Source organism: Eucyclogobius newberryi, unplaced genomic scaffold (assembly GCF_026437365.1).
Source record: "Eucyclogobius newberryi isolate DKJ021-1_F unplaced genomic scaffold, fEucNew1.0.hap1 SCAF_2, whole genome shotgun sequence".
Lineage (NCBI taxonomy): Eukaryota > Metazoa > Chordata > Actinopteri > Gobiiformes > Gobiidae > Eucyclogobius > Eucyclogobius newberryi.
Genome location: NW_027315834.1, coordinates 9,100,546 through 9,125,981, shown reverse-complemented (window position 1 = coordinate 9,125,981; position 25,436 = coordinate 9,100,546). Strand labels below are relative to the sequence as shown.

The following is a 25,436-nucleotide window of genomic DNA, read 5'->3' as shown; positions in this document are numbered from 1 at the left end:
ATTTACTTTCCACAACCTTCTAATAGCAGAACTAACTTATGAACTGGGCGTTCCACTATAGACATTTTATGCAAACGTTCACCCTTTTTGTTAAGATTTCTGTCTGCAAAGGCTATTTTAACCTTTCTCACAAGTCCATCTGTATCTGTTACAGTATCCAAAACTCTTCCAAGTCTCCATTGTGATCGTGGTTGAGTTTCATCTTTGTCCATCACTATGTCACCTGTTTGAATATTTCGTTTAGGAGTGTGCCATCGTTGTCGGACCATAATGTTTTGAAGATACTCTTTCTTCCATCGGCTCCAAAATTGTTCCGCTAAGTACTGTACTTGGCGCCATCGTTTTGGTGCATACAGGTCCTCTCTAATAAATTGTCCTGGAGGAGGCAACGCTGTTGTGGTTTTCATTGTGACGAGGTGATTTGGAGTTAGTGGTTCCAAACTGTTTGGATCATTGAGATTGTCCGTCGTCAGTGGGCGGCTGTTTACTATTGCAGCTGCTTCGTACAAGAAAGTTCTGAGTGACGAATCTGTGAGTCGTCCCATTGAGAGAGCAAGTGTGGCATTGAGAACGTTTCTCACAGTCCGTATTTGCCGTTCCCATACTCCACCTGCGTGACTAGCATGAGGGGTGTTAAGAACAAAGTCACACTGTTTTTCAATTAGAAAGTTTGTCAGTTTATCAGTGTCTATCTCGCTTAGTGCTGAACACAGTTCATTTTTGGCACCCACAAAATTAGTACCTTGATCACATTTGATTTGTCTAACAGAGCCTCTCAGAGCAATGAAGCATCTTAGTCCATTAATGAAAGCGTCCGTAGATAGGTCTTCTAACATTTCTACATGTACAGCTCGTGAATAGAAACATGTGAAAAGGAGGCCATACCTTTTGTGTTCTTTTCTTGCTTGTTTGGTCAGGAACGGGCCAAAAACGTCCATACCACAGTATGTGAAAGGTGGACAATGTTCAACTCTTTCTGTGGGAAGATCCCTCATTTTTTGTCCTTCCACAGGTCTCCGTAGTCTCCGACAAAACACACACTGGCGAATGTAGGATGATACTGTTTGACTTAGTTTGGGGATCCAATAGCCACTGGACCGTATTTCGTTCATAGTGAAGCCTTTTCCCTGATGATTCGCTCTTTCGTGACAGTGAGCTATTATCAGTTTTGTGATATGATGTTCTCTTGGAATGACCATCGGATGTTTGAATGAGTTTGGAAGTGATGAGTTTCGTAGCCTTCCTCCCACCTTGAGCATGTCGTCTTTATCCAAGAAAAGATCCAAGTTGTGCATTTTATTGTTTTTTGATAATGCTTTACCTTTGCCTAGTGACTTTATTTCAGTGGAATATGCTTGTCTTTGTAGGTCTTTGATGTTGATTATTTCTGCATTTTGTCTTTCGGTTACAGTGCTCCGTGATTTTGATTTGTCTTTGAGCAGATATCGTTTGAGACGCGCTACTGCACTGACTGCGCGAGACCAGGATGAGAACTTGGTGAGACGGTCACTAAGACTTCTGTGTTCTGTGGTTTGTGTATTTAGTGACTGCACTTTTCTCACCTCTGGGTCTCCTATTGGGAGTTCAATTGTCTCTTTTGAAGGAAAATGTATCTCCTTTTCCCACAAGAACTGAGGCCCTGTAAGCCAATTGGATGACAGTAGTTCATTTACTGTTGTTCCTCTTGATGCCATGTCAGCAGGGTTTTCAATTGTAGGTACATAAAACCATTGTCGTGGGGTGGTATTGTTGCGGATCCTTTGCACTCTGTTAGCGACAAACGTGTGGAAGCGTCTTGCTTCATTATTTATGTACCCCAGAGTAACCTTTGAGTCCGTCCAAAAGAACTCCTCCACGTTATCATAGAGTAGCTCCTCCTTTAGCATGTTGCTTACTGTGACTGATACTGTAGCTGCAGTCAATTCTAGCCTTGGAATTGTGGTGACCTTTGTTGGAGAGACACGTGCTTTGCCCATAATAAAGCTACAGTGGACATCTTTGTTTTTATTTATCAGTCTTAAGTAAGTGCATTGTCCATATCCTGTTGTGCTTGCATCGGAAAAGTGATGCAATTCCTTTTTTGCTACATCTCCAAATATTGCAGGAACATAACATCTGTTTATTTGCAACTTTTTCAGATTGTTCAAATCCCTTTTCCAACTCTCCCACCATGGCTTGAGACATTCAGGTAACGGCTCGTCCCAGTCCATTCCTTGACGACACATTTCTTGGAGGATTTTTTTGCCATTGAGCACGTAAGGAGCAACAAATCCCAAGGGGTCGTATATTGCTGCGACTGTGGACAAGATTCCACGCCTGGTTGGTGGTTGATCTTTTTCTGCGATGTTAAACGTGAAACAATCTTTTTCTATGTTCCAATAAATGCCAAGTGCTCTTTCTGTTTGTGTCTCGTTGAACGTCAAGTCCTTTGTTTTTGTGTCTACTGCATGTTCCGAAGCAGGGATGCTGTCAAGAACAACACTGTTGTTGGACACAAACTTGTGTAACCTTAGTCCACCTTTTGCACAAAGTTCACGCGCTTCTTTTGCTAGTTGTACAGCGTCCTTCACTGTCTCCACACTTGTGACTCCATCATCAACATAGAAGTCTCTGGCAATGAACTGTGAGCCTACAGGGTACTCATGGTTGTTCTCTTTGGCCATATGTTTGAGTCCATAGTTCGCACAACCAGGTGACGAAACTGCGCCAAAGAGGTGTACTGTCATCCTGTATGCTTGGGGGGGTTTACTCATGTCACCGTCTTTCCACCATAAGAACCGTAAGTAGTTGCGATCGTTTGTGTTGACTTTGAACTGGTGGAACATCTTTTCTATGTCACACATTAGAGCAACTTGATGTTGTCGAAAACGTACAAGTACACCAGTTAAGTTGTTAATCATGTCAGGGCCGGTAAGTAAATGTTCGTTAAGACAGGTACCTTTGTGCTTAGCTGAGCAATCAAACACCACGCGCAGCCTTTCTGGTTTCTTTGGATGATATATGCCGTGGTGCGGTATGTACCATGTCTCACCTTCTGGGCCATTATCATCTGTCTCTTCTGCATCATCTCTTTTGATGATGTCATTCATGTATGTGACGTAGTCCTTTCTGTATTTTTCATCACGCATAAGTTTCCTTTTGAGCTGATTGAGTCTGCTTTCAACAAGTTTTCTGTTATCTTGCAATTGCGGCCTTTTCTTGAAGGGTAATGGCATCTTGTAATGTCCATTCTCAGTTTGTATTATGCCTTGTTCAAGTTTCTCGAGGAACGTGAGATCCTCCTGTGACACAGCTTTCTCGTTTCTTTCACCATCTTTGAAGTCCTTTTCTAAAGCACGTATTGCGTCTGCAGGAGTGGAAGGAGGGATTTCCTTGATGGTTATTCTGTGACAGACACTGTTCATTGTGCATGTTTCGTTGCAAGGCACTGAATTACCAACTATGCTCCATCCTAAATCAGTGTGAATAGCATATGGCTCATTGTCTTTGCCAAGGAGTACTTGTCTGGGTGCTAAAGCTCTGGGACAAGTGTAACCAATGAGAAGACTTACTTCACAATTGAGGAGCGGCGGGACATCATCCACAATGGGTAACAGATGACTCCACAATTTGGCTGTTTCACATGTTGGTATGTGTTCTCTGTTTGCAGGTATGTAGTCCTTTGTGTAAGCAGTGGGGAGCCTTATCACTGTTGCTGAATTGTAACCTCTCACCAGAAGATCACACACTTTTCCGCTGCTTACAACTGCATTTTTACCCATCATTGTAGTCAGTTTGAGTTTTACTGGGCACACATCTGCTTGCAGTTCACGTGTTATATCTTGATCAATAAAGATTGTGTCACTCTGAGTGTCTAATAATGCATAGACTAGTTTTTCCTTTTGTGGGTTTGTGGCGGTTGACACCCATACTGGAACTATCATTGAGGTGCTGACAGCGTGTTCTGATCTAGCAACATTTAGTGACATGGCTGTTGCAGCTTCCAGTGTGTTACCTTGAATTGCGTTGTCTGTACTCACGTGACCTTGTGTGCTTCTTTGCAGGCGGTAGCTGTAGTTTTCATCATGGAGACAGGTTGGGTGTCTCTTAGAGCAAGTCTCACAAGTGGGGCGGCGTCTGCAGTCCTTAGCGTTGTGCCCTTGTTTTAAACAACCATAACAAAGTTTGTTGTCCTTTATATATTTCTTTCTGTTTTCTAGGGTCATTTTCAGAAAGTCTTGGCACTTAATAAGTGGATGTGTCTCTTGGCACAACATGCATGAAGAGCCACTGTGCATTTTAGATTTTGCTTGATTGTCGCCATGTTCAGTTGCGTTTGTGTTAAATACACCTGCTTTGTTCCTTTTGATTTCCTTTGTATTCCTTTTATCATCATTTGTTTCAGTGGACCGTAGTGCATGAATGGAGGTGACTGGATTACATGCAACTTCAGCCTCAAGTGAGAGGAAAGAAGCAAAATCACTATAGCTGGGAAACTCACCACCGTTCATAAGTGTCTTTGTCACATGCCTGTTCCATCTCGCATTTATCCAGTCTGGTAGTTTATGCAACAATTTCTGATTTTCTTCGCAGTCGTTGAGTATTTGCAACCCCTTTACATGCGGCATAGCAAGCATACATGCATTTACAAAGTCTGCAAAGTTCCTTAGTCCATCGGCATCTTTAGATTGTATTTTTGGCCAGTTAGACAACTTCTCTCTAAATGCTCTTTGTATCACAAATGGCTGGCCATATCTTTGGTTTAGTTTCTCCCAGGCATCTTTATATGCTTCTTCATCATTTCTAAAGAAAGTCCCTTCAAGACATTTGCGAGCTGGGCCAGTCACATATCTTTTTAGATAATACAGTTTATCCGCTGCTGAGACTCCATTTTGTTCAATGAGTGATATAAAGGTGGATTTCCATTCAATAAACTTTATAGGCTCACCACTAAACATTGTTGGCTCTGGTGTGGGGAGTCTGTTCATTCTTATACTGTCTTGTAGGGCCTGTGCAAGCTGGCTAACACTAGGGGGAGCTGTTGGCACAGGTATGGTATGAGGCGATACAGTTTGTTTGGGTGTGTGCTCTGGGCTCACCTGTTCACTTTTACCTGACTGCGCGTCGTCTAGTTGAGACAACTCTCTGTTATAGGCTTCCCACCTGGCACGAGCTGCCTCCACGTCCTTCTCAGCTCTCAAACGTTCCAATTCTGATGTTTGAATTGCCATCTTTTCCTTTTGTCTTTGCTCCTCTTGTACAATCTTATACTCTGCTTCCTTTGCTGCGAGTTCGGCCGCTGAGTCTGCTCGTCTTGATGTTAGAAGTGAAGCTGAGGAGTGTTGACTGTGGTTTGATGCTGCGGTTGAGCCATATATGGACAGGGCGTAATCGTACTCTAACAGTCCACGTAAACGTTTTCTTTCACGCTCTGCATCAAAATCTCCATCTACTCCACTTATTCTTTCCAGAATTATTCTTACGACGTCATGTGTCACTGCTTCACATGCATCAGTTTTTCTCCTTATGTCTGATGAAGGTGCCATGGAACTTCTCATGTCATTGTACAGTTTTAACAGATCGTCTCTCTTTTGTTCTAGTATGTCTGCTAGATCAGCTATTTCCTTTTCTGAAATGTCTGACTTTAGTTTTTCTCGTGTTTCACGCACCTGCATTTTCCACTGTTCGTATAGAGTCAAAAGTCTTTTTTCCTTTTTGCTTGTTTCTTCTTTCTGATAAGTTAACATTTTTTCAGTTGGTACTTTGACTCTTTCAGACCGTCGTGGTATTGCTGATGTGCTTTGGACTTCATCTTGCAGCTGCCTCAATGTTTTCTGTTTACTTGAGATTGCATCTTTAATGTCTTGTCTATTCTCACTTTCACTTTGAAGCGAGTCCTTTAAGTCATTTATTTCTTCTTGTAAATTTGTAATCCGATCGTTACTGTCTTCTGGATTTTCAGCTTCGTATTCCTCCATTTTGGATTTATTCTTCTTTCACCTTTTAGCTTTGTACCTCCTGACCAGCTTCTGCCATCTGCTGGACGTTGTGGGTGTTGCCTTGAAACCGTGAGCCCTCGTGGTGCAGCAAAATGGCGGCGGTCAAGCTCTTACTGTAGCGTCCAGTCGAATTGAGAAGGCCAGAACTGATGGTTAAATGTCTTTTAATAATTCCTTTCCGTGTCATTCAACCAACGTAAGAGCTAGACAGAATAAAATAAAAAGACAATTACATTTTGGACATAAATCCCCGTATTTCTAACTCATTACATTGGTACTATATTTTCACAACATATACATCCATAAAACATTTCAAATATCTCATAAATACAATCGTTTTCCACTACAGACCTTGTTCCCCTGTCGACTGTAGCTAGATCCTTGAGTTTATCCGTGTTTTGTCCGTGTTTTGTCCGTTTTTGTCCGTTTTCCGTTGTTCCATTTACTTTTCGTCTTTTCCAGTGTGTCAAGTAGACTTCCGTTTTACCATCACTTCCGGTTACACAGGAAGTTACCAAAATAAAGCAAAAACCTTACCATAAAACATAAATGTGTCATATTGACCTTTACAATCAGAATTACTTTCATTCATCCCTGATGGAAAATTATCATCGTTACAGAAATGCAACCGACCAGCAAAAAAAAAAAATAGGTTACAGAACATATTTACATGATCAGGTTGATGATCAAGGATTTATCATGGCAACGATCCTCTGTTGTTACAGCAAAAGTGCAATTAAAATAAAATGAAAAAATCATTTGAATGGGAAAAGGTCCTCACAAAAGTTTTCAAATCAGGAAGGAATTATTTGCCAGAAACCCAGGAATAGGCATCATTTGGAGGATTTACTCCTCTTTCAAAATGTAGAAGATTTTATTTTAAAATTGTCAATTGCCATGGCAACAGTCCGAATTTTTCACAATTATGAAATCCAGTTTAACAATGTGTCTCAAAATGGACACAAGCTGGACTATTGCTATTACTATATTACTATTACTGTAAAATAAGATAGCATGAAATAAGGATAGAAACTGAAACCATGGAAACCAGTGAATTTTACAGTCACAAAATGGCGTCTACCCCTAAACGTCGGTTACTATCGGTTCCCATGGCGACAATTATCTAGTGTTCTATTTATGGCAGCTGCTCAAACTTTAACATGGCGCTGCAGAAGACAGCGGCGTTACCTTCTGCAAAAGGTTCGTTTTAATGATCGAATAACCGCATTGAACCAATCGATTAGTCTTTGTAAGTTAAAATAAATCATGACACATGTCATTTTAATCGAATGTCGCTCGCAAATGATACATATCGTGCGACGTAAAGATAATGTAGGGGTTTTGAACGCAGCTCTTAAAAACAAGACGCACTGTGTTCAAAAGCACTAATGTTCTGCTACGTTCAGGAACATCAACTTATGCTCCTAATTTTCATAATTAAATGCAAAATAAATTTAAAAACGGCACAAGAAGCATTGAATTAAACCCTAACTACATTTGTTTTAATGGTATCATCATCATCATTATTATTATTGTATAACATTATCTTTAAATAGTGTGAAATGTAATGTAATGTAAATGTAAAAAGTAATGTTAATATAATTTAATAAAATGTATTAATTTATAGTTCTGACGGTTACATGACCAAGTATATTTCTCCTTAGATTAGGACAATACAATTATGTATTTGTTTATTTATTACATTCATTAGTACAAAAAGTGCAACCTGCAGCAAGGCTTATTATGCAGAATTTGTACACAATGCAGTACAAACTGCTTTACAAAACAGGAAATTATGTATTAAAATCACAACACATCCAAATAAACACATACATAATAATGTAAAGTACAGGAGGCCGGTCCATGTTTAGTCCTGATGTTCTTGTTTGTTGTGAATGTTCTCAGCCATGCCGCTCCCATTGGCCTCCCTGCGCCTCCTGGTTCCTCCTCTCCAGCTTCTTTCTGCGTCGATGTGGCAGATTGTGAAGAAGAAGGAGGTGAAGAGCTACTGGAAAGTATCTGAGTTTGTGTCGTTTGTGATGGGGGACGTGCCAGAGCTGCTTCTGTGCAAACACTGGACACAACTCACGCTAGGACTAAGAACTCGGGTAAAGCACGGTGTTAAACTGTTTATAATGTTTTATTATTTGGAAATATTATTTGATGGAGGCTGTGAATTGTTCATTTGAATATTTAATTTGTTTATTGCTTGTAGTTCATTCTTGAGTTGTGCAAAAATGGAGAGAACCAAGAGTTAATTCAGTCTCATCTGGAAAAGATTAAAACACAGACATCGACTCAGCTCAGTGAAGTAAGTGTCAATATATTGTTACGATGAATATTATTTACAAAGTCAATGCTGTTTTAATGTGTATGATTATATTTATATCATATTTATGCACATGTTTTAGGTGTTAGAAGAGGAGAAAGCTGTAGAGGACTTCGCAGAGTTAATTCATGTTTTTTTGAAGAACAGCCAAGAAAGACATCAATTTTTTCAAGTAAGCACGTTTGTTATTTGTTTTTCTGGATATTTTGTTATCCCTTAATCCCTCAGTCACGTCTTCCGAAGAGAAAGCAGAGACAGGGGACTCAGAGGCTGGCTCGCCCATCACCCAAGCTGAAGTCACTGAGGTTGTTCGCAAACTCCTCGGTGGCAGGGCTCCGGGGGTGGATGAGATCCGCCCTGAGTACCTAAAGTCTCTGTTGTAGGACTGTCTTGGCTGACACGTCTCTGCAACATCGCGTGGCGGTCGGGGACCGTGCCTCTGGACTTGCAGACCGGGTTGGTGGTCCCTCTGTTCAAGAAGGGGGAGGGTGTGTTCCAACTACAGAGGGATCACACTCCTCAGCCTCCCCGGTAAGGTCTATTCCAAGGTACTGGAGAGGAGAATCCGACCGATAGTCGAATCTCGGATTCCGGAGGAGCAGAGTGGTTTTCGTCCCGGTCGTGGAACACTGGACCAGCTCTATACTCGGGGGCTCGAGGGTTCATGGGAGTTTGCCCAACCAGTCCACATGTGCTTTGTGGATCTGGAGAAGGCTTTCGACCGTGTCCCTCGGGGTGTCCTTTGGGGGGTCCTCCAGGAGTACGGGGTCCGGGGCCCTTTGCTCAGGGCTGTCCGGTCCCTGTATGACCGGAGCAGGAGCTGTGTTCGCATTGCCGGCAGTAAGTCAGACCTGTTCCCAGTGCATGTTGGACTCCGCCAGGGCTGCCCTGTGTCACCGGTTCTGTTCATAAATTTTATGGACAGAATTTCTAGGCGCAGTCAGGGGTCGGAGGGTGTCCGGTTTGGGGACCACAGGATCTCATCTCTGCTGTTTGCAGACGATGTTGTCCTGATGGCTCCATCAAACCCGGACCTGCAACATGCACTGGGACGGTTTGCAGCCGAGTGTGAAGCGGCTGGGATGAGAATCAGCACCTCCAAATCCGAGGCAATGGTTCTCGACCGGAAAAAGGTGGCTTGCCCTCTCCAGGTGGGTGGGGTGTCCTTGCCCCAAGTGGAGGAGTTCAAGTATCTCGGGGTCTTGTTCACGAGTGAGGGAAGGATGGAGCGTGAGATCGACAGGCGGATCGTTGTGGTAAAGAGGGAGCTGAGCTGAAAGACAAAGCTCTCTATTTACCGGTCGGTCTACGTTCCTACCCTCATCTATGGTCATGAGAATTGGGTAATGACCGAAAGGACAAGATCGCGGATACAAGCGGTCGAAATGAGTTTCCTCCGCCAGGTGGCGTCTCCTTGCAGACTTATCTGAGCCGCGACCTCCTCGGACTGCTTCACACTCTGGATTGTGAGCGCTAACGTGAGCTCTAACATCAGCTGCAGTTTACGTGAGATGTCTTTGTCCAAGATCCCCACCACAATCCGGTCGCGGATATGCTCCTCTCTGGCGGCTCCGAACTCGCAATGCTTCGAGAGTTCGTACAATGCTCGTATAAAGCTCTCCGCTTTTTCGCCGGGCCGCTGGACGCGCTGGTGAAAACACGCTCTCTCGTGTATCACGTTCCTCCGCGGAAAGAAGTATTCGTCAAACTTTGCCAATAAAATCCTTATGTCATCACGGTCCCCGTCTGCAGCGAACGTGAATGACTTAAAAATGTTCTCGGCTTCAGCACCCATGGCATAGATCAGGCAGCTCACCTGCACTGGTCCCTCTTCTTTATTGATTTTTTTGGCGATCCTGTATCGCTCAAACCGCTGTTTCCAGGCCATTCCGTCGGCTTGTCAAAGGGAGGAACGTTCACGGGTGGATTCAATTTTGCCATTGCGCTTCAAAGTCTCTTTTTTACGACGATTGTCCGGTCCATCTCACTCCTGACACCATGTAAAATGACGAGCGGTAGTTTAATTGTAAACGTGGCTTTATTGCAGAACACAGGCAAGCATGAGGTAATCCTTGTCACACACAGGTTTGATTACAGATTCCATGCAGGTGATCACACTCCAATATATAGTGTATTTGCCGTAAAGCATCCGGGTCTAGTGTCGCAACACATGTGCACATATGACAGGCGCTCCCTTAGAGATAGGGTGAGGAGCTCGGCCACACGGGGGGAGCTCGGAGTAGAGCCGCTGCTCCTCCACGTCGAGAGGAGCCAGCTGAGGTGGCTCGGGCTCGAGTTGGAGGAAGTGTCTGGGGAGGAGGAAGTCTGGGAGTCCCTGGTTAGACTGCTGCCCCCGCGACCCGGCCCCGGATAAAGCAGTAGAAGATGGATGGATGGATTTTTATCCAAGCGAACCTAAAATGGAATAATTTCTTGATAAAACTGTGCTCTTTTGCTGCTTGAAGGAAGTTTGGAGTGCAGAGGCTGGAGTGTTTGACCGAGATCTGCAGAAGTTGTTCTGGGAGTTTCTGTGTCGATTAAATAAACTTCTGCCTGCACCAGAGCTGCATCAGGTGATAATATTAAATTAATATTTTTTTATTGCTGCTAAATCCCAACTGCGTAACATTTCTGCCAATGAGATGACTAAATTTAAAGCATTTATTTAATTAAAGAGGTTTTGATTGCCCAAAAACACATTTGCAATATTGACTAACTTTTTTTTATTGTACTATACGTATATACAAACTTTCTACTTTTGTCTAAAGCCTTGATTTAGTCTTGGTTTTGTCTTTGTTATTTTAATTTTATTATTAAATAAATAAATGTACCAATAAATAATTAAATATTTTTAAGGATTGTTAAAAAGAGAAAATTTCATGGTGCAGTGTGACCATGAATACATTTTATGTTTATATTAAGTATTAAGTATTTTACTTACGAATTTAATAATAATGTTATTATTTTGTATTGTCACAGTGGATCCTCCATAAATGGCCTTATCACAACCAGCTCTACTCTCATCTGACCTGACCAGCAGGTTTAGTCTAGTTTAGTCTGAAATGTTTCACAGTGCGGCTTTAACATTGGGTTTATTAAGTGTTTAACAATAAACTCCAAATGTATATTGTTTAGCAAACCTTTAGACTTTTCCTTCATTTCCAACAGACTGTTTCCTGGCTCGGAGAAAGTTGTGTTTTTGAAAACTTTCTGTTTGAGCCGACAAACATGAAGAATCTGCTCCAACATCACAAACATCTTGGACATTTAGAGCAACATGGTAGGATTTATTCACTTGGCTATAAACACTACTACAATTAAAGCAAGAAACTACTGGCAAAACAACAACATTGGTTTTATTATTTCATTTAATCCATACGTTTATATGAAACACTGTAACGTCAAAGTTTTTTTTCTCCAAATACATTTTCCTCCCACAGTGAATTAAAGATCAGCCCTTAAAGTAGCTCCTACGCACACCAAACTTTAAAATCTTGAACTTGACAAGATTTTGACTGATCAAACCGAAGGATATGTTTGAATTTAATTTGAGCCTGATTTATTCAAGTTTTAACTGAAAAAGAAATGTGCAAAATAAATTTCATGCCAATTTACAGTCAGATCTAGTTAATGAAAAATTCCAAATTCCCTCTGTAAATTTTGTGAATCTAATAAATCTAAATTTTTTCAGATTGACAATGAGATATATTTTAGTTGAATTGTTTAATTTTAAGTTGCCTTTTGGAATCTCTTTTGACAATAAATTACACTGTATATGAATTCAAGTTTTTATGATATTTGTGATTTGTTTAATTTAATTTAATTAAAAAATGTAATAATTGGACATTTGTTTTGAACCTTTTTTCTTTTCTCAGTTTCTCCCTCTAGTTTGGGCGATCACATCTTGCTGTACCTTTCAACCGCATTCCAAAAAAGGGCAACAAAACATGAAGAAAAATGCAACACCGAGGCAGAATCTGTTCAATTTCACATTGCAAATGAAGACCTGCCTCACATATCGTTTGTTGAAGACGTTGCGATGGAGACGGTCACAGTAACTGAATACGCAGAGGTTGAACTGACTACGAACGCCGACATAGACGAGGTTACGGAAGCTACAAGTCACAACAGTACAGTGACCGAAGACGAAATAACAAATGTACAATCTCAAAATATTACCGAAAACATTGAAGAAAGTCAAGCTGTCGCAGAGAAAAGTGAGACTTCCAACATTTCGCGGCCTAAAACCGCTCCGGGACATCACGCTTGCCTCGATTGCGATAAAAAATTTAAATTTGCGTCTTTTCTCGTCGCGCACAGAGTCATTCACACCGGCGAACGACCTCACAGATGCGGCGAATGTGGACGCTGCTTCTCCTTCCGACAATCTCTAGAAAGACACAGGCACACGCACAAGACGGGAAAAAGCTACGAAAGTGCGACGTGTTACGGGAAATTTTCTTCAATGGTGGGCAGGAATGTGCAAAGGCAAGAGTTTACTGGTCAACAGTGCTGCGCGAATATTGACCAAGAGAAAGCTTTGGAAAGAGATTTCAAAACGCATAAAGATTATGAAGTTAATACAGAGGTTGTAGAGAGAGAAAATGAAGAAAAGGCGTCTGAAACAACGGACGAGCAAGGCAAAAGTAGAACCGTTGAAGCGATTACGTCTGGAAACGCGGTGATCGATGCGCAGCTCGTGAATGAAGTGATTTCGCTGGTCAAAGTAAGAACAAGCACAAGAAAACGCAAGCCCACAATGAAGGTGCAGGTGAGTAATTTACAGAAGATGAGTAAAAGACGGAAACAAGAAGAAGAGGGAAATGGGGATAAGACGACCGTGCAGCTCTTGAAAAGGTAAGAAACGTCTGTTTCGGGAAGTAAATAAATGTATCAAAAGTACATATTCATAAAACACTGTATTCTGGTTTAGTTTCACATTAATTTACAGTGTCAGAATATAGTTGCATGCCGAAAATCAGAGCGATCCATGGTTTTCTGTCTTTTTTGTTGTCACATGTTGCAGACGTTACACATGCTGTTGCCTCTCGCTGTTAGATAATCATGAAAAACAGAGCATAAAACTGAAAATGAAAAGGGTTGATACTTGAAGAAGACAGAAGTTCTGGGTTTTGATTCTTTGACACTTAAAAAGCAGAGATCCTGTAATATAACACCAGTTTAAATGAGTTTCGTTAAAAGTTTTAACTTAAAACTGTCTGCAAGTAGGCTAACGTTTATTAGCATAGCCACTAGCATTAGCCTGCTGCTAACTGAACCAAACAGCTCAGCCTCAGTCTAGAGTGATTTATTTTCCAAACAACAAGCCATGGATTAACCGTGAACTGAAGGCTCTGCTGAAGGAGAAGAGGAGCGCCTTCAGGTCAGGGAACAAGGAGGAGCTGAGGACGGTGCAGAAGAATCTGAGGAGGGAGATCCGGCGGGTGGAAGCCAACTACAAGAGGAAGATAGAGGAGCATCTGCAGCAGCAGAACATTCAAAGTCCCCCCTGTCCAGACAGAAGGGGACCTACAGTGTGTGAATGAACTGAATTCTCCTGAGGTTTTGATCAATCGCCCGCCCCTCCACCTGCACAGCTGCATGCTCCCTCTTCCACAGCTGGACAATGGCCTACACCCATTCCTCTTCACACCTCTGCTCCGGTCCATCAGCTCACCACTCTACCTGGACTCACCCATCCCCCCAGCCCACAGTCCCCCTGCCATCCACTGACTGTCACAGCAGCACAGGTGAGGAGAGAGCTGAAGAGGATTAAAGTGAGGAAGGAAGCAGGACCTGACGGCATCAGCCCCAGGCTCCTTAAGTCCTGTGCAGATGAACTGTGTGGAGTTATGGAGCATGTCTTCAACATGAGCCTGAAGCTGAGGGTGGTACCACAGGTCTGGAAGACCTCCTGTCTGGTATCTGTGCCCAAGACACCGCGCGTCAAAGACCTCAACAGCTTCAGGCCAGTGGCTCTCACGTCCCACCTGATGAAGACACTGGAGCGGCTGGTCCTGGACCACCTCCGCTTCACCGTGAGCCCAGCCATGGACCCGCTGCAGTTTGCATACCAGCCTGACATTGGAGTGGAGGACGCTGTCATCTCCCTGCTGCACCGCTCTCTCTCTCACCAGGAGAAACCTGGCAGCTCTGTGAGGATCCTGTTCTTTGATCTCTCCAGTGCCTTCAACACCATCCAGCCGCTGCCAGGGCCGGCCCAAGCCTTCAGGGGGCCCTAAGCGGAAAAAAAAATTGGGGGCCCCTCACCACGTCATCAGAATCAGTTTTATTGCCATTGTCAGTAAACAATTCACATATGGGAACTTTTTTCAACGCAAACAAAGCGCACCAAAACTCCAGGGCATCCAGTTAGTTTATTCTCAACACCTCACAAGCTCAAATATTGATAACTTAAATCCCACAATGCAACTTGGTATTCCGCTGACATCACCTCTACTCCCTGTACAAATAACACACGTCCCAGATATGTTTTTGGGTGTATTTGGGGGCGTTAAGGGTCTACAGCCACATTAGCACATTAGTTTAAATGAATGAACAGGGGGGGTCTGGGGGAGATTTTCAGACCTTTTTGGGTCTTCTGCTGCATTTTAATGTGGTCCAGCCGCTAAAGTAAGAGTAAAATGTTGAGGTTGTAATGCTATAAAATGATGATGTGATGAAACTGTGCCAGGAGAAAATGATTAAAGCCAGTTATTAATACATTAGTGTACTTAATTACTCAATACAATATTGGCTATGAAAAATAATTATGATCAAATTGATTCATTTTAACAGAAAATGTAAAAGTATTAGTTATCCTTACTAATTTATCTTTTACAGCTCCCAACTGTTCCTTCTTGCCAAAGTGACAAAACAAGTTATATTAAATTAAACAAATGGCATAAGCATTGCTTGATTAACAATTAACACTGATAAAACAGTGCAAACATGTTATTCCCAGAGAATGAACAGAACGAGAAGTGAAGGTCCAAACCTAGTTATAGTGAAGAGACTGCGACTGCAACTTTGCCACTTTTGTATAAAAATATATAGTATTATTCTATAACAGACGTAATCATAATATGTCTGGTTATTTTTCACTATCAATTTATTATAATTTATAACAAATAGTCTAATGATGCTTTTTAAATAAATTGAAAAGTTTTATTGCTCTATCAAAAGTTAATTAATGTTTACACACTGGACTCCTGCATGAAACAATGCTGCGATGTGATTGGCTGATGGACCTTACACGCATAAACCTTTACGTTCCTCTCATTGCACTTTAAGAAGTCAAAGTAAAACAGACATCACGAGTCACGATTGATCACACATGGTGATGTGAGAGAGAGGGATGTAAACTCAAACCGCTCATCTCTAACTGAGGCTGCACAGGGGCCCGGGTCAGGGGCCCGGGACAGGGGCCGCACACTGTTCACTCCAAAGTCTCACATCAGAGGTTCTGGACGAGACGGCGCTCGTCCGGACCGGATCTCCGCCTCTTAGTGACCCGGGGCATAGACGCCCCTCACCGGCCTCACCTGCAGCTAACACTACTGGGCTGGTGTAAATGTTAAGCTTATTATCTTTCATTCAGACATATTATGCGCGGGGCAGAGCTCTCGTCGCCTCCAGCCTGAGCGAACTAACGTGACAGAATCGTGTTGTTTCAAACAGCAGCATTAACCGTCTCTTTGTAAGATAAGTTCAATACCTGGAGAGTGTTGTTGAGTTTGCAGTTTCTTTACATCGTCAAGAAGTTTCTTCTTTCGTTTTTCGGCACCAGGAGATATATTCCTCTGGACATGAGGACCATGCAGGGACCACATGGTGTTGTGTTTATGTTTAGCTCTCGTTCTCCTCGCGCACAATGAAGTTGACCAATCAGCGCAGGTTTGGTGCCTTGGTTGCCAGATTGTCATTACAAATAAATGCGGTTTGTGCGTTATATGTTACAGCTGTGTGCGCTGCCGCGCCAGCAGCACTACTACACTAGTGGCGCACGGTGCGCTTGCACTTCGCACAAGACGGGTTGCCAGATTAGGGGGCCCTCTTAACGCCTCGGGGCCCTACGCGGCTGCTTAGTTCGCTTATAGGCTGGGCCGGCCCTGGCCGCTGCTCCTGAGGGACAAGCTGGAGACTGCTGGTGTGGAGTATGACCTGGCAGAGTGGATCCTGGACTACCTCACAGACCGACCCCAGTTTGTGAGAGCACGGGACTGTGTGTCTGACACTCGGACCTGCAGTGTGGGGGCGCCCCAGGGCACTGTCCTCGCGCCCTTTCTCTTCACCCTTCTACACTGCAGACCTCAGACACGACACGGACAGCTGTGTCCTGCAGAAGTTCTCTGACAACTCTGCCATCATCGGACTCATCACAGACGACGACGATGCGGAGTACAGGGGACTGGCGCAGGACTTTGTTGACTGGTGTCAGCGGAACCACCTTCTCATCAACGCGGGGAAGACCAAGGAGATGGTGATGGACTTCCGCAGACGCCACTTTGCTGCCCCCTCACCAGTGAACATCCAGGGACGGGACATTGAGAGAGTGGACTCATACAAGTACCTGGGTGTTCATCTGAACCACAAACTGGACTGGACTCACAACACAGACGCACTGTACAGGAAGAGCCAGAGTCGGCTCTACCTCCTGAGGAGACTCAGGTCTTTTGGAGTGACAGGGCCACTCCTGAAGACCTTCTACGACTCTGTGGTGGCATCAGCCCTCCTGTACGGTGTGGCCTGCTGGAGCAGCAGCGTCACAGAGAGGGAGAGGAAGAAGCTGGACAAAGTCATTAAGAAGTCCAGCTCCGTCCTGGGCTGCACTCTGGACTCGGTGCAGGAGGTGGGGGACAGAAGGGTCCTGGCTAAACTCACATCTATGCTTGACCATGAGTGCCACCCCCTGCAGGACACTCTGTCCGCTCTGGAGAGCAGCTTCAGTGAGAGACTGATCCACCCTTGCTGTGTGAAGGAAAGGTTTCGCAGGTCTTTCCTTCCTGCTTTATAACAAACACTGCTAGCCCTGAACTTGTGCAATACTGACTGACTTAATCATGTGTAATACCGTCATATTCATGTGCAATTACTGTTGTACTCACACACAATTAATGTCATATTTATGGGCATATAACTGATGTAAATAAGAGTGTTTACTTTACCATTATTATTATTATTATTATTTGTCTTATGCCAGCTATTTTTATTTTATTTTATTTCATCTTTATTAAAAAAAAAAAAATCCCTCCATTCCCTATTAAGATATTAGAAGTCCTGTCTACTGGAGTTTTGCTAATAAGAGTCTTGTTTCTTCTATTAAGAGTGTTTTTTTAAAGAAAAAAACTTCCTATAAGTTATCTGTCCTTTTCCTCTGTATCTACCTGCGTTGTAACACTAAATTTCCCCATGTGTGGACAATAAAGGCATATCTTATCTTATCTTATTTCTGTAAGTCCACTGGTCCCTCCTGACCACAGTAACACATTTCTGGATAAACGGGGCCATTGGGGACGTTACAGAAGAGAAAGAATCCTTACAAGAATCCTTACAATACATTGTGGAATTTATGATGCAATTTAGGCTTCAAACTGCACAGATTTTCAAAATAAATGATAAATAAATGCAACAAACTGAAGCTGTTTTAACCCTACGTTGTTTTTTTTTTACCCTATAATACATTGTAACTCCATGTAAAAGTACTTGAATTATTCAGAATGAAGTTCTCTGATTTGACTGAAGAAGTACATTTTAATGTTGGTATTCAGAATTCTGTTGTTAAATACATATTCTCAGTGTTCTTCTCAACACTCCCTCTAAAGGTGTGGGTAAAAAATGTAAATATTGTTTTTTATTGGTAATTAATTTTTCTGATATTCTTTTTTCTTCAGTTTTGAGCATTCATATGGTTCATGCACAGCCACAATCAAAGGTGGAGAGGAGGGTAAGTTTAAACACTTATCCCAATGCAGTAAGTTACCGTTCAATAACTAATTGCTGGAGCAATTGTTTTTGGGGGCTCAATATTTACCTTGTCTACGTTTTTAATTTTTGTAGTACGGTAATATTTGGCTTGTAGAAGGTTGAATAAATAACCTCTTCACTAATTATAATATACTTTTTATTGATAGATATTATAGATTCTACAAGTACTGCTGAGTTATATTCTGTTATTTGTTGTATTTTTATGTATTTTTTTTAAGTTTGTTTTTTTTTACATTATATTATATTACATTACATTCTGCTTTAGAGTTATATCAGTGACATGAAGTAGTTTGTAGTTGTCTGGACACATTCTCATCCACGAGTCCAAATAATGCATACATTATTGTTGTCCATGCATCTCTAAAGTTTAGAACCAAATAACAGCCAAGTGTTTTGTGCTATTAAAACTTTTTTTTACATTCTGCGTTTCGATAGCTTTGTCTACTGTTTGTTGTCACTTTTAAAACAAGCTCAGTAAATTTTTACATTTGCTTTTCTTTAGGTGTTGTGACAGGTGGCGCCGTTTACTCCTCCTCCCTATGTTCATTCAACCGTTCAGAAGAAGATCAAGTTCAACAACACACCGACGCATCTCACTTTACCCAACAAAACTCGGCAAAAACTATCCAAGAAGCAACGGCAAAACACGAGGAAGGACGATATATCTGCTCTCACTGCCCCAAATGCTTCAAATTTCACTCTCTTCTTGCCGCTCACCTTCGAACCCACACGGGCGAGCAACCTTTCCTTTGCGCTCAATGCAATCGGCGATTCACCTTCAAGCAATCCCTCGAAAGACACAAACTATTGCACAAAACCGGCTGCAGCTTCAAATGCACGATATGCGGCAACCTTTTCACGTCTTTGATCGATTACAAAGCGCATACGAGCACGCATAAGCAAAACGGCACGTATTCTTGCGGCAAATGCGGCAAGAATTTCGCGTGGAAGTCTGCGTTCGTTAGACACTTGAGGATGTCCTGCTCCAAAGCGGGAAAAAACGGGTTCAAATGTCCGCATTGCGAGTTAGAGTTTGATGCGACAAGCTCCGTAAACGCCCACATACAATCGCAACACGAAGCGAAATTGCACGTGTGTATTTGCGGGAAAGGTTTTGCGTACAAAGCGGCGCTAACTTCTCACCAGCGCGTCCACCAAAAGGAAAAAACGCACGTTTGTAACCAATGCGGTAAGGGATTTTTGTATCGGGGAGGTCTGCTCGCGCATTTGAAAATCCACTCCCGAGAAATGCCGTTCACGTGCTCGTTTTGCGGCAAAGGCTTCAAGCGAGAACCTAACATGAAGAAACACGAGCGTTGCCACACCAGGGAGGACGTTTTCAAGTGCTCGCAGTGTGACAAAAGTTTTGTCTACAAGGCCACGCTGGTACGGCACGAGTTAACGCATTCCGGTGAGCGACCGTTCCTGTGCTCCGATTGCGGTAAAGGGTTTTTCTCACACGCCGAGCTGCTGAAACACGAGCGGTTTCACACGGGACACAAGCCGTTCGAGTGTCCGCACTGTGGCAAAACGTTCACCCAGTCGTGTTACCTGACAATCCATTTGCGGTATCATACGGGAGCTAAGCCGTACGCGTGTGGCGACTGTGGCAAGAGTTTTCTGAGCGCCAACAGGCTGAAGCGGCACCAGAGGACACACACGGGAGAGAGGCCGTATCTGTGTGTCGAGTGTGGGAAAGGATTCAGACAGTCGTACCATCTCAAAATGCACCAGAGAACACATGCAATAAGCCTGATGTAGAAATGAACTTGCACTTGTGAAAAAAAGATACACTAAAATAAAAGCATGTTCATTTTGGTTGTTTTTATAGCACTCGAAATTTCAAAAAACCTGTATCCTTACTGTGAACGAGCTTGCATCTCCATAAACCTGACTCGTACTTGGCCTGGAGGAGCCTCTTCCTGCTGGTTTCCATAGAAATGTTGTTTCCTTGGCTATAACATTCCACAGCATAAAGACTTGTCTATCTCCATAAAGAATGCTCAGAAGGTTTCATGGAATTCTACAGCTGACTTCCATCTCCATAAAGTTACATATTGTTTCTTTAAAGCACCAAAAAACAAAAACACATATTCAAGTTTAGAGGAGCTGTCTTTTAGTGTGACCATGTGATATTGGTTGATGGTCGTCATGTCGTCATGGGTCTGTAGTCGACCAAAGAAATTCTTGATCGACTAAAGGCTTGCCTTGTGTGACTCTGACAAACACTTTCAAAATCATTAGGATCCTGTGCAAAAACAACTATAGTGAGAAGTACGAGGAAACAGCTTTGTAAGTGAAAAGTCAAAGTTGACTGTTCCGTCCACTTCCTGCTGCTGTTCAAATAAATCCTTAACATCTGGTTAACTAAGATGCCATCGACCTGTCCTCTGATCTGATCCCACTGCTCAGCCTCTGTCATAACTGGTTTGGACAGGGTAAATAAATACATTTACAAAATACTCAAATGCATTCTGCTCAATGTTTATCTGTTATTACATTTTCTGTGCTGTGTTGGAATAAATACTATATATCGTGTTCAATGTTTGTATTTTTTGCCTTTTTTACACTCAATTCTGAGCCCATTCGAAATGACTATATATTTCTATTTTGGAAATGTTCCAGATTCTGAGATGCCTCGTGGTAGTCAATTATTCCATGAAACAAATACTTTGGGGTTGAGTTAGTTGAACCCCAGAATATTGACAAACTCTTTCACAATGTTTAATTATTTGAACATTTGTTTCTTGGATCGCTCATATATGTTGCAGTTTTTCATTTTTGTGTGAAAATACCAGCTTGTGCATTATTTTTTTAAAGTTGGTCAAATTCTATAAAATTATATATCTGTCCAGACAGTTACTCTTACTTGGGTAGTAGCCTCCCAAAATACGTTTTTACTCCCACTAGTAATTTCCTGCACTTCAACTTTGTCCTTGTATGAAAACTAAATGAATAATGAGACAAAATTTAACAAAACAGTCTTTATTTGTCTACAGAAAGAATAACAAAGAAAGCGTAGCACCTTTGAGTAACAACGATATGAAAATCACATTCAATTAGACTTCAGTAGTATAATAGCTTACACAAGTTACACATTTAGTGTTGGGAAAACTTAATTACAAACTGCAGAATGTTTATAGAACTTTAACATGGATCTTGTTTCAAAGCGTTTTAGAAAGTCAAGCCCAAATGTATTAATATTCTTGCTGGTTTTGCATGAACTTAGGTATGAAACGAATGACCAAAAAGTGGCTAAACAAAAATCTGCACAGTAAATAAACAAAATAACAGCATCGATGGCTAATAAAGTAAATGTTTTAGTAGTCGGCTTTCAAATTATTTTAGTTCATTGAGACATTATCGACCAAATCAAGGTGTGACAATGGTGACTGAAGGAGCCTAGTTGGAGAATTTAAAAAAACATTTTGTATCGACATTTTGTTTCAATGGTTCCTCTGTCTTTTCTTATGCGTCCTTATAGTAGTCACGATTAGCCCGATTAATTGTGGCAGCCTTAATTTATGATACATTTGTTTTGAAAATAAACAAAGATTTAAATTACAAATGATAGTCAAATATTGGTGTGGGCGTTCTTTATGAAGTTGTTTTTGCAAATCCAAATTCTTTGTTCTGGGATGTCCAGGGATGTTAAGATAATCGATAAGTATACAAAAATAACTCCATTTTAAAAAGCAAAATTACGTATTTTTAAAATTCAATTCATAGCCCCAAAAAATAACACCTAAACATAAAGTACTTTTTAATCTGGCTGTTTTTTTCACGATAACTTCCTTTTGTCATTAATAAAGCTTTTCACAAACTCAAGGAATAGTAATTGTCAAGTAGTTGAAGTAATAGTTCAATTGTGATGATATCGTAACAGGTCCAGGGCTTGATCCTTGTTTAGTTCTGGTTTAGTCCAGGTATAAGCCAGTTTTACCCAGGTTTAGTCCTGGTCTAGTCCTTTTGGTACTTGAAAAGCAAAAAAATTTAGGTAAAACTTTGTGTGAAGTCTGAAAACCACTTGTCTAGAAAACAGTGAATAATCAAACTTCACTGTGCTGCCAATTCAGCAAGAGTATGGATAGTTTTGAGCCTAACTTTTGTGACCTTACAACACCGCGAAAGCTACCAAAGACTGTAGGCCTGACCTTAAATGGCTAAGTGCAAAGTAATGGGGCAGTGATCACTTCCCATTGCCTTGCTTCGTATCTTGTTGTCGCACAGATTCGGCAGTAATGCTGAAGACAAAACAAAATAATCCAAACGCCAGCCGACATTTTTACCCCTAGCATTCATCATGTACGTCCAAAACGTGTATGCGTACTGCTGTTCTGGGTACAACTCGCGAAAGCTATCGACAAACCCGGCTTCCAACAACTGGCTGAAGCCTTCCCTTTCCTCTGGTGTGAAGCCGGCGTTTTTCTTGTTTCCTTTCGGGTTCTTGAGGTCGATTTCTTGGTGCGCGACGTTGAGATCTCCGCACAGGATCAGTGGTTTCTGCTTGTCCAGGTCGCTGAGGTAAGCCTTGAAGTCCTCGTCCCACGTTTTGCGGTAATCGAGACGCACCAGTCCCTTCCCGGCGTTCGGAACATAAGCGGTGACCAGGAAGTAGTTTGGGAACTCTGCAGTGATGACCCGCCCCTCTTTGTCGTGTTCCTCTTTACCTGAAGAAATAGATTGTTTGACATGACCTGGCGCGGTCAAATAGCCCAGCAGTTATAACACAGACACAGACACAGACACAGACACACACACACACACACACACGGGGCGGGGCTCACGCTCATAGACGTTACTCACCGATGCCGTAAGTGACTTTGATGGGCTCGTTCTTGCATAGCATGGCGACGCCGCTGTAGCCTGCGTTTTCCTCGGCGACGGCCCAGTATTTGTGAGGATACTCTTCCATCAAGGTGATATCTTTAGGCAGGTCCTTCTCGGCACATTTGGTCTCCTGAAGGCACAAGACGTCTGGGGACTCCTCACGGACCCACTGGGAGAGGAAAGACTTGAAGCTTTAAGGCAATATTTTTATGGGTACATACATTGCAAAACCCTGTTGTTACACAAATACTAAATAAAATACAAGGGCCAAGCCAACCAAGAAAAAGTGATTTAAAGAAAGACTATTTTGGGTGTCTGCGTCTGTGCTTGTGATATATGCGTTTTTGTCAGTGGCTATGTTTACAAGCAGACCAAAATCTGACAATGATCCGATTTCTGGAGTTCTCAGATGATTGAAATGTCATGTAAACAGTTCCTGAGGTGAGTAATCTGATTTATTTCTGATTGTTCAGACCTGTGCAAATTTCCCAAGGAAAATTATGCCAAAAGAGAAAATGAATGCAGCAAAAATGAAAGAAAGTGTTAACGGTTGAAAGAGCTATTTTTAAATGAATGGTACTTAAATCTATAATTCACTTTTAGATGTTCAGGTTATTCTGGTAATTCCAGTCATCTGAAAAATGTACCCATTCGATCTTCTCTAAACCCACATGACACTGAAACTCACGTCTAGACCCTTCTTCTTGACCCAGGCCCTGAGTCCGTCCACGTTCCAGGAGGTGAACTTCAGGTTGGCCTCTTTCCCGTCTTTACTGCTCAGTTTGTCCGGAGGGTCCTCGTACAGGATTGGCGCTTCAGGCTCCTTTGCCGGCTTGGCTTTCTTTGTGGAACCTGTGAAACAAAGTATAGTTTTATTACAATCAGAAGTTTAAAAAAAAAGGTAAAAAAAAAAAAGAGACTGACCATAGCCAGTCCTTCTGAGATTGTGCGTTACCGTTTTCTCCCTCGGCCGCTCCATCTTCTTTCTTGGTCCTCTTCATGTTTGAACTGACTCTGACTCCAAACAAACGCACGCCACGCACACACAACACACTCACAACACGCTCACAACACGCTGGGGAGAAAAACAAGTCATGTTTATAGCTTTATGTTCACCCTTTTGGTCCAGAGTCTGACCACTGCTCAATGGGTTACACTAGAAAGATCAGGGAAAAGTTGTGCCACCTCTTTTAAGACTTTTGTTGATTTAATTCATCTTTTTTTTTTTTTTTTTTGCTCTGGATCCCACTTGGACAACTCAGGGGACAACTCAGGGGGCTCCACCAAATGTTTTAGACAGATAATTGTATTTCATTGCTAATACAAATTTCAAAGATACAAGAAAACTGAATCAGAAAACGATTTATAATTTCATAAAACTATTATTCAGTGATATCATTAGTAAAATATAAACTGTGATTAAAAAGGCATGCAAGGAGAAAAAGAGGTATTAAATAAAATACAAATAGAACATGGATCGATGAATACATTTATTATTTACCAGTTTCTTAAGTGGTGTTTAAATTGTTTTGGTCAGCACAAACAAATAATTCAAGAAAATTGTGGATTTGATCCTTGGATTTGAGTAAATAGGCAATGACATATTTACTATCTCATCAGTTAAGAAGCTATTACTATAATAATAATAATAATAATAAAAAAAAACAAATACGCATGCTCCACTGAAACTCCGCTTAAATTTAGTAGGATGAACCCTGATTTAATCAGTTTATTAACAGTATTGACCTTCTTTATTTAGATCGAAAAGGTGTAATAACGCTCTTTGCACGCAAACTGCACAAGAACAAACGGATGTAACTTTTGCAGGGTGTTTGGAGAGTAAAAGTGCACGTAAACGCCTCATTTCAACACGCCGCTAGCGCCGCTCTCCTCGGACAAAGACGCGGAGGCCCGTTGTGTTCGGAGAATGAATGAACCGTGCGACCGCCGCCACCAAAACGACTCACACACACAACACAACGTCAATGCAAAACCGGCCGAGTGAAATGAGCTTCGGATCGGCCAAGCGAAAGAAAGGAAACACATGCAAATATAAAGCTTACGTACGTGCACTTTGGCAACAGGATGCGACGATACTGCGGACTCGGATGGTTTTCCACAAAAGTCACTCTCTAATGAGCTTTATTGGAGCTAGAGGGGATACTCTGTTTCAGCAGCGGCGGCCATCTTGTAGTTGTAAGTTTTTGTTTTTGTTTTTTTTAAATAATGTAAAAACAAGTTCGGATTGATTCCCAGTACGTCGCCTTTTAGCTAAAATATACTATTAAAAGTATAATATTGTTTTTGTTGTA

The 25,436-nt window shown here is 42.0% G+C and overlaps 2 protein-coding genes across 2 annotated transcripts; one reads left to right on the top strand and one right to left on the bottom strand.

Moving 5' to 3' along the window:
- Positions 1-7,137: 7,137 nt before the first annotated feature.
- Positions 7,138-20,768, top strand: LOC140366945 (uncharacterized). Its single transcript, XM_072453203.1, has 9 exons — positions 7,138-7,178; positions 7,884-8,086; positions 8,194-8,289; positions 8,390-8,479; positions 10,773-10,880; positions 11,476-11,587; positions 12,183-13,164; positions 18,201-18,253; positions 18,797-20,768. The coding sequence occupies exons 1-9, from the start codon at positions 7,139-7,141 to the stop codon at positions 20,053-20,055; spliced, it is 2,943 nt and encodes a 980-aa protein (XP_072309304.1). The 5' UTR covers position 7,138; the 3' UTR covers positions 20,056-20,768.
- A 1,461-nt stretch (positions 20,769-22,229) lies between these two features.
- Positions 22,230-25,209, bottom strand: apex1 (APEX nuclease (multifunctional DNA repair enzyme) 1). Its single transcript, XM_072453944.1, has 5 exons — positions 25,192-25,209; positions 24,080-24,188; positions 23,813-23,976; positions 23,101-23,293; positions 22,230-22,964 (listed from the first exon to the last, which is right to left on the bottom strand). Exons 2-5 carry the CDS (start codon positions 24,123-24,125, stop codon positions 22,450-22,452), a joined length of 918 nt encoding a protein of 305 aa, XP_072310045.1. The 5' UTR covers positions 24,126-24,188; positions 25,192-25,209; the 3' UTR covers positions 22,230-22,449.
- Positions 25,210-25,436: the final 227 nt, after the last annotated feature.